Source organism: Myotis davidii, unplaced genomic scaffold (assembly GCF_000327345.1).
Source record: "Myotis davidii unplaced genomic scaffold, ASM32734v1 scaffold248, whole genome shotgun sequence".
In the NCBI taxonomy this organism is placed as follows: Eukaryota; Metazoa; Chordata; class Mammalia; order Chiroptera; family Vespertilionidae; genus Myotis; species Myotis davidii.
This window is the reverse complement of record NW_006299220.1, coordinates 1,565,970-1,575,912: the sequence shown is the minus strand read 5'-3', so window position 1 is coordinate 1,575,912 and position 9,943 is coordinate 1,565,970. Positions and strand designations below refer to the sequence as shown.

The following is a 9,943-nucleotide window of genomic DNA, read 5'->3' as shown; positions in this document are numbered from 1 at the left end:
AGTGATCCAGCCCTCCACTAAACTGAACACTCTATGCCTCCTGAAATGCTACTTTTTCATGAATTGATTAATTCACTTATGCTGTCCCCTTGGCCTGAGTTTTTCCCCCTAAAATACTCCTCCACCTTAAAAAACATATCCTAGTGCCACCCCAGTAATAAAATTTCCCCCTCCCCCGACCTTTAGCTCATTATTTTCCTCATCTAAACTTTCACTGCATTTTATTTTTCATAATTTCATATTTATTATACTCAATCATATCATGTCATATTCTTTTGTCAACTTTTTCTCCTCTAATTTCCCTGACCCCTCACCTCCAACTATAAAGCTGCAAGCTTTTTAGCACAGGGAAATTATTTCAATTATTTGTGTATCTGATTAGAGACTATCACACTGGCTCAATCATTGCAGGTAATCAACAAATATTTGTGGAATTGAACCTAATTGAATTAAATTGTAATAAATATAAGTTGCCTGTCAGCAGAAAGATAAATACTTAATACTTAAAACTTAAAAAATAAGTCTGAATTATCCAAGCAATTGTTTCAAATATTCTTAAACTTCACACGTATCTATTTGTACTTTTATACAAAGTAATATCATGTGATTATAGGAACATACCAGAAAATGTGTTTACAAATGACAGCGTTCATTACCTTGAGTTTCACAGGCATACATTTGTATATGTCTATAAGGTCTCCTTCCGTAATCATATCCATGCTATCCACACAAGTGAGTAAAACCACATGTACCACACCTATGCCAGATAGATAGATATTGTTTTTATTATTATAGGCAGCATCAGTATTATTTTCAGTTAATCAGCTATCAATTATGCAATAGACCTACTATGGAACAAATTCAGAAATTTGGGGAGGTTCCCTACCCCTCGACACACAAAAAATCCCTCTGAACTACTTACTGGTACCTGGAATTTTCCTGACATAGGAAGTCCCTTCATTGCCTCCCATGGTAAGGAGTCAGGCTTCAAATGAAACTACCCCTTGGAAGAGGTAACTAAAATTTATGCTACAGTATTGATGACTGATTATATGTCTTATCCAACAGTTGTGTTTTTATGAAAACTATAGAAAGGCCAAAGAGCTCTAAGAAACAAGATGGCGAAGAGGCCTCAAGGAAACAGAATATGTAGAAATATTGCAAATAAACTTCTTCTGTATCACAATGGTGGCAGGCACATCTCTGCACACCACCCTTTCAAGCTTTTAAATTTCAGTGAGCAACTAAGTCAATCACTCCCTGCTTCTAACTTCATCAAATCTGTGATAAACTGACACTTTCCCAAACAGAATGAATAATAAGGCCAACAAAAACCACGGTGGCCCAGCCGGCGTGGCTCAGGGGTTGAGCATCCATCTATAAACCAGAAGGTCATGGTTTGATTCCCAGTCTAGGCACATGTCCAGGTTGCAAGCTCCATCCCCAGTAGAGTGCATGCAGGAGGAACCAATCAATGATTCTCTCTCATTATTGATGTTTTTGTCTCTTGCTCCCTCTCTCTCTCTCCCTTCCTCTCTGAAACCAATAAAAATATATGAAAAGAAAAAAGAAGAAGAAAAGAAAAGAAAAGAAAGAAAGGGAAAGAAAAGAAAAGAAAGAAAGGGAAAGAAAAGAAAAGAAAAGGAAAGAAAGGAAAGGAAAGGAAAGGAAAGGAAAGGAAAGGAAAGGAAAGGAAAGGAAAGGAAAGGAAAGGAAAGGGAAGGGAAGGGAAGGCAGTGTGGGGCACTTTAATTCCCTAATCCTGCTTACCTTCTTCAAAGCCTTTATGCTACCTCTCTTTATCAAGCATCTTATTTTCCTCTCTTTTTCTTACTAAAATGTGTTTACCTCTTTCTAATCCTTTAAGGCCCAAGGGGAAGTCTAGGACTGTTGGTAAATAAATGCATGCTAGGATGCAGTGAGGACTGTACTAAACTCAACATATAAATTAATTTGTTTAATCCTTACATTAAAACCTCCATTGTTATATTAATTTTATAGATTAAGACACTGTGGCATAGAAAGTTTAAATCACTTGCACAAAGACATACAGCTAGTGAGCGCTTGATTTGAATGAACCACACGGATGTGCCAGGGAATATTTAAATAGGCATTTTCATGAGTTCTTCTTCCTGTTCAAATCAATTCTACAATATAGTCTAATCAGTTAGCCTTAGAAGTACAGTGGAATAAGACTCACCACACTTTATCACCTCCCTTCGAGCTTTCTTGATCTTTGCTACCATCTCATCAGAGAGCTGCTCAATAGAGTTGGCATCAAACACAAACGCCACACAGTGGATTCTGTCCTCCAGCAATGGGAAGTCAATATAGTTACTATGACCTGGTGTGATTGGTTTCATGAAATTAAACTGTATGGTAAACATAAAGGAACATATTAATTCAACAAATATTTATAAGCACATACTATGTATCAGGCACTGTGCAAGTGAATAAAACAGTGAACATAACAAACAAGCTTTAATAGTATGAAGATAACAATCTGGTAGAGAAAGTCATTATGCAAGTAGCTAGCAGTCCTTTCACATAGAAAAGGCTTCTGAGAAGAAGGCATCTGTCACAGGAAGGTAAAAAACAAAAACAAAAACAACACAGGTGAGTTCATCTGAATAAGGGAATAAGAATATGACAGAAAGTATCCTAGATAGAAGAAGCAATGTGGGCAAAGGTGGAATTGGTATCATCAGGCAGAGGGGGGAAGTGGTACAAAATGAGATGCATTTACTCTGAAACTAGAAATCCTCTGCTGGCGATCTGTCCCACAAATGTATGTACACGGCTATCAATTTCAGGACTATTTGTAGCAGCAAAATTATGTTACATCAATGCCATATGGTATTCTATCACTTCTCTGAAAAAGAGGGAACCACAAATCTGTATTTTCTAATATATTAAAAATGGAAGTAAATCATACATTTTTATATGGACACTTATAGGAATCAGGGAGAAATGCATTTGAAGTGACAGAGAAGGAAGATGGATTCTTTGAATATACCTTATTTTGTAGATTTGACTTTAGAACCATATAAATTATAAACATATATAAATATAAAACAAAATTAAATTTAAAAAGCAATCTCTAAATTAAATTAAATGAGTGAACTTTTGCATCCAACTGGAATCATATATACACAGAAAGAAACTATGTCTGATTGACTTTAAAACACAGTAATTTGTGTACTCCTACTACATGATATGTGCTAAACACAATATAAAAAGTCTGCTAAAAATTTAAAATTGTTTCCAATGTTTATTGGTTATTTTTATTCTATTGATATTAAATATAATTATGGTTAGATCATTCATGGTAGTGTTAGATAATTATTTCTGAGATTACAGTGAATATTATGTGATATAAAGCAAATGAGTTGTGACATATTTTGTCATCTCTGGTATCCTTGAGACTAGAGATTTTCTGTTCAGATAAAGCAGATACTGATGCAAGATAAAAGAGATTAAGTAAAAACTATATAGTCCTGTATCTATATTTAGATTTGTCCACTAAAAAAAGCAAGAACCAACAATTCACTAAATAGCAATGAACAGTTCTAATTACCCAAACCAAACCAAACCAATACATCTTAGAGAAATAACTGACTCAAAATCTGGACTGTAAATATACAAAATATGGTTAATATTTATAGCCATACAAGAATTCAAGAGATATAGCAGATTTTTATGTCAACAGGACTCAGAATCCAAATTGTAGCAGCTCCTAGTGGTCAAAGATGTTACATTTGACATCTTTATGTAGATAAACTACAGTGCATTGAAACACATCAAATATGTTCAATTCATGAGTTCATAATGATAATAAAATAATCACTGGTCAACATTGGCAGATGTAAAGAAACCAACTTATTATTTCAAAAGCTTATAAAAAAATCAAGCAGATATCCTGACCATCCTATATTAACGGTATTTACTGCACCACTAAGTAATCAAATAGTGGATGAGGGGAAGTTGTCTTTCACACATGTGAAATGAAGAAACAATGATAGAGATAGAATATCACTATTTTTATACCCTAATAAATAAAAGTATCTAGGTGTTGAATGTTCATGAAACCTATATTACAAAAGTGAGAAAGTTCAAAATTGGGTGGCTTTCATGGAAGAGCACAACACCATCTTATGAAGCTGACCTAAATCTGAATGTGTGTCTATATTCATCTACCAATTTTCAGGATACATAAAAAATAAAACTACATCAAGTGATGAAAACAGCAAATTTCAGACTATGGGAAAGTATATTTCTATAGAATAACCAGATTTCTTAAAAATCATATTGCAAGTAAAAATGCCAAAAGAGATAGAGGCAAAATTTGCAATTAAAAGAGGCTGAATAAGTTTTTTGAATCATTACTTAAAAACTGTTTTAAAAGATGCATAATATGGTGCTTATAAGACAATTAGAAATTTGTCCAGTTTAGGTGACATTTGATAATTATTTAAGGAAAAATTAAGGAATAATCCTGATGTGATAAAGATATTACAGTTATGTTTAATAATGTGTGTGGACTTTAGTAATAAAAATCTGTGATTTGTATGTTGTGAAAAAAAGATATACATATCATATATATATATTTGTGTGTGTGTATATATATAGTCATTTAGCTCTATGCTAAAGAATAAAAGAATATAAAATAAAATGAATATAATATAAATTAATATAAAACATACTGTGTTTCTGGATAGGAACACTGGATATGTGAAGATGTGAAACAACTTTGAGTATGAAATGTATGCAATTTTAATGCAATTTTACTCAAAGCACTAACAAATAAAACACAAAGAATCAAATAAAATACAAACAAGCTCACTTAGAAAAGTATATCTGTGAAAACAAATGTGAGAAATAAATATTGAGTACCACTTGTCCAGTGAGTTATTAAGAAATACTGGGTTGCTACAGTAACTAAAACAATTAAACAATATGGTAATGAACATAATAAAGAAATGTATAAATACATCAATAGAACAAACTACAGGATACAAAAACCAATCTCTATTTTTGTTAGGAAAAAGATGCAAAAGTGTTCAATGAAAGATATTGCCGCAATTGACTATTCATTTGGAATAAGGTAAATTAATTAATAACTCAAGATCTAAATATTTACAAAAAGAATTGGAAAGTTTTTTAAAAAGACAGACTACCCCTTTTCTTTAATCTCCCCTTTCCTCTTGCCTGGAACACTAACAGTGCTCAGCGTAAACATCTTGATAGCAGGAGGATAAAAGTCACATGTCAGTGCCCAGCTGGTGTGGCTCAGTGATTGAGCATGGACCTCTGAACCAAGAGGTCACTAATTCCCTGGTTGTGGGCTCAGTCTCCAGTAGGGGGCGTGCAGGAGGCAGCTAACTGATGTTTCTATTTCACTATCCCTCTCTCTAAAATCAATAAAAATATATTTTTAAAGAATAAAAGTCACATGTTTTAGCCCTCTTGGGCTGCTATAAGAAATTATGATATTGTGTGGCTTAAACAACAAATACTCATAGTTCTGGAGATCAAGGTTTTGCTGACAGATTTGTGTCTAATGAGAGCTCCCTTCCTAGTTGGTAGAAAGCCACCTTCTTGCTGTGTCCTCATGTGGCTGAGAGAGAGAGACCATCTCTCTTTTGGGTCTTCTTATAATTTATGACACTAATTCCACTCATGAGGGCTTTACTCCATGATTTTATCATCTTCCAAAGGCCCGCCTCCAAATATCATCATCTTTAACATCTGAATTTTGAAGGAACACATTCAATCCATAGCACTCTATGCTGAGGATCTCAGAACAGAAAGCCAAAAGGATCCTGAAAATTATAACCTCAAAGAGCTGACACACGGGCCCAAAGCTACCTACCTCCAGACTTCCTGCTACATAACAAAGATTACCGATGTGAGTAAGTTGAATAGCCAAAATCAATTGAGTGTGTAACAGCATTCAGAATTGTTATGACAGCTATGATAGAAGAGACTTTTGGATGTTTTAATTCCTTGTAAAATAAAATATCAAAAGAAACAAAGGATCTTGAACCACTATAGTTTAAGAAAATAAAGGCTGATGCACTAACTAGATTAGAGTCTTATGTCCTAATAGTGGACAAAAAGAAACATTTTAAATATAAATTATAACTCTTCAATAATTGTTAAATTATACCTGGTATCTGTCAGGAACATGGCCTTTTAAGATGTAGGGTATGTCATCCATGCACAGCCCTTTTCCCTCACTCAGCCCCACTGAGTCACACAGAATAAATGGCAAGGACTTGCCATCCTTCCCATCCTTAATGGAATATGTCCTGTACTGCAAAGGAGGAAGAAAGGAACTTTAGGAGTTCATTTTATTTATATATAGTTGAAGTGTATGTACATGTAATGAAGTTGATCAGGAAAAAAACACTTTTAAATCTAACTTGAACAAACTAGCAAAGGCTGAGTGATCTAGAATGGACTCACCTGCTGGGATATCCCAGTTCTGTCAGAGCCGACCAAAGCCTGGTGTGTTACATGGCCTCGGAAAACAGACTTTACTGAGTTGAAAAAGCTAGACTTCCCTGCTCCAGCCGGACCCAGGAGCAGAATTCGTATTTGGTGAACCAGGTCCCTAGATGGTTTGTAAGTTCTTATGGCAGACAGTAAGCTCCCCTGGAGCCTGTTTAGATAAGACCATTTTAACAGTTGACTGAGGTTAGATCACAAGATCTTAGCATAAATTTTCCTTGAATTTCTTTTCTTTTCTTACACATTATTATTTATTTTTGATGATCAATTTGCTTTCTTATATAAGAATACATAAAATTATCCTACCTTAAATCCTATTGTAAAAGAAGAAAAAGCAAAAATTACACTTTTAAGGCCATTCAGACATAAAATCTTTCAGATTTAAGCAAGCAGACAATGTAAACTGAGAATTCAATATCAACTATGTTACACATGAAAATAAATTACCTATGTATATAAATGCATAATATGCAAATCGACTGGACAGCAGAACAACCAGTCGGCTATGATGCACACTGACCACCAGGGGCCAGACGATCAATGCAGGAACTATCCCAAGCCCACAGGCCCCGATCGCCTGATAGGGGCCTGCCTGCCAACCTCTCTGTCTCTGCCCCTGGCTGGCAGGTTCCAATTGCCTTATGGGAAACCGAAACCGGGGGTGGACGTGGGCAGCCTCGGGGCCCCAATCACCCCACCAGTTGCCCCACACACAGAGGGTGACTGGTGGCAGCAGGAGGTGGGAACAGCAAGTGGGCGGGAACGGCCAACCTCTCAGGCCCTTTCCCAAGCCAGCAGGTTCTTATCGCCCGATGGGGAACCAGGAACTGGGCACGGTGGCAGCAAACATGGGAGACACCTGATCCCCAATCACCCCAATGGTCACCCCACACACAAAGGGCAACCAGCAGCAGTGCCAGGAGGTGGGGCCAGCTGCTGGTTGCTGGCAGCCGTGAAACATTGGCCCTGATCTCAGGCCAGGCCTAGGGACCCTACCCATGCATGAAGTTCATGTGCTGGGGTAATATATATATAGGCTAATATGCAAAGTGTCCCCTTGGGAGTTCAACCAGGAAACCAGGAGTTTGATCACTTGCTATGATGTGCACTGACCACCAGGGGGGCAGCCCAAAACGAAGGGAAGCCCCGAAGGGAGCCGGCAGCTGGCCCCAATTGGCCCTGATCACCAGCCAGGCCTAGGGACCTTACCTGTGCATGAATTTCATGCACTGGGCCTCTAGTGAATAATAAAACTCAAAACCACAACATAATATGTGACTTTTGAAGTTTATGGAAAGAAACCATTCCTATCATGTTCTTGAAATTCATAATAGTTATTTCCCCATCTACCAACCACCCCTTCCATAGCAAGTACCTAAAAGAATTCAAAATGCAACTGCAAGAATTCTTAGCAAAAAAAAAAAAAAATGTATACATACAGCCAAATGATTATTTTCCTTCAAGTATATCAAAAATTAGAAATGTCTTCCCTCTGTAGTGTTCTTTTGGTTTTAACATTAGAATTATCAAATAGCTTTATAATTATATAGTTTATTCTTGTGGATAGTGATCCACAAGTTATCTGTCATAATTTGTGCTACCAATTTTATTAACAGAACCTATAATATAAGATTAAGATAATGAACAGAATAATAGAACTTTAAAAACACTGACTTACTCAGCAACCCCTTTCATCTTCCTTGTGTCCAATAAATCTGAGGAAATAATTAAAGAATAATGAAGGTTACAAGTTGTTGAATGGTTGGCTGACTGAGTGAATGTCAATGAAAAATATACCAAAATAGCCTTTTTGTGAGAACAGTGCACTATAGTGAAAAGCACTTGAAGAAAATTATGGCAAATATCCTGAACATCACCTCATTTGAAGAGGCGAAAGGCAAGGTGAACACTGGAAGACTATGATGTCTGCAGATGGTTTCTTACCCAATTACTCAGCAATAGTGTGCGGCCCACTCCCACATGGGAGGTGAAGGCGGGGATTCTTTCTGAATCAGAGAAGCAAGGCCTAGAAGCATGCACAGGCAAGGAAAGACTGGGAATGCTCTAATTTCTCCTCCGTAGCCCTATGTCTGAAAGGGATAATGTACAGACACGCACACGAAATAAAACAAAAACAAAAAACACAGGCACAAGATTTTTTTCCAAAAGTTACTGTCAATAACGAAGCTTCTGGAATTTATAATTTTATTCATGACTTCAGAAGAGCATGTGGGACTCATGCCTATTCAAGCAGAGCACAGTGAGAGAGGTTCAGGGGTGGGCTGGGGACTTCATTTGTACCAATGAGGCTCAGGCCCAGAATTCTTTTGATGCTTAAAAGGGACAACAGGAAACAATACACATTAACTTGTTAGTGATGAATGTTAAGGGGAGAGAGAGAAATACCATCTTTTGACCATCAAATCGGCAAATTTCCTGAAGTTTGGCAAAGGATGCAGGAAAATAGGCATTTCTTAACACTCTTGGGGGTAGTATAGACAACTGAAGCTTTTGAAAAGTCTGTCAAAATGTAAATGTAAATAACTCTTAAACAATAATTCCAGTTCCAGAAAGTTACCCTAAAGCAGCGGTTCTCAGCCTGTGGGTCGTGACCCCTTTGGGGGTCAAACGACCTTTACACAGGGATCGCCTAAGACCATCAGAAAACACAAATATAATTACATATTGTTTTTGTTATTAATCACTATGCTTTAATTATGTTCAGTTTGTAACAATGAAATTGGGGGTCACCACAACATGAGGAGCCGTATTAAAGGGTCGCGGCATTAGGAGGTTGAGAACCACTGCCCTAAAGTATTTTTTGTCCACAGCTTTATGCATAAAGATATCACAGGAGCACTGTTTACAGCAGCAAATGTTGGAAACAATTTAAATGTTCTTAAGTAGAAAAAAGGCAACTGAATTTTGGTCTTTGGATATAATGGAAACCTGCATCAGAAAGGACTGAGTACCAATCAACAGAAGCTCAGGCTCTGGCTTTTGTTGTTTTTTTCCAAGAGAATCTCACAATCTTTATATTTGCTTCTCTCTCTCTCTCTCCTTCTTTCACATTTCCTCCTCCTCCTCACAAACACATTTCTAAAAACTCTGCATATGTTACTTTGGACTATGATTGTGTCTTAGCCATCAATTTGTGACCAGGTTTCAGTCTGAGGCGCCTAGAAATAAGGACAATTGAAAGGTCATTTTTCCTTAAAGAAATAGGTCAGCATGCAAAAGATAACTCTAAGATTATGTAGTCAAACTTACCTTCACATCGAAAAACTTCACATTCTTCAAAAGATATTGTCTGATGTTGAGATAGTTTTAATGTTTTAATTGTATCTAAGCTCATAGTCACTTCTTTTTGTGATAGATTGATCAAGAATTCCCTTTTATTACCATAGTGATAAACAAAATCATTCCAACC

The 9,943-nt window shown here is 36.5% G+C and overlaps 1 protein-coding gene across 1 annotated transcript in view; it reads right to left on the bottom strand.

Moving 5' to 3' along the window:
* The window catches only part of LOC102758320 (interferon-induced protein 44), a gene marked incomplete at its 5' end in the record, with an annotated part of 12,179 nt that extends 2,248 nt beyond the window's left edge, over positions 1-9,931 (bottom strand). Inside the window, 6 exons of the mRNA XM_006774687.2 lie at positions 657-757; positions 2,201-2,372; positions 6,170-6,316; positions 6,469-6,664; positions 8,192-8,228; positions 9,784-9,931. Coding sequence (XP_006774750.1) covers positions 657-757; positions 2,201-2,372; positions 6,170-6,316; positions 6,469-6,664; positions 8,192-8,228; positions 9,784-9,931 — 801 coding nt within the window. The remainder of the gene's footprint in view (positions 1-656; positions 758-2,200; positions 2,373-6,169; positions 6,317-6,468; positions 6,665-8,191; positions 8,229-9,783) is intronic.
* Between the last annotated feature and the right edge of the window lie 12 nt (positions 9,932-9,943).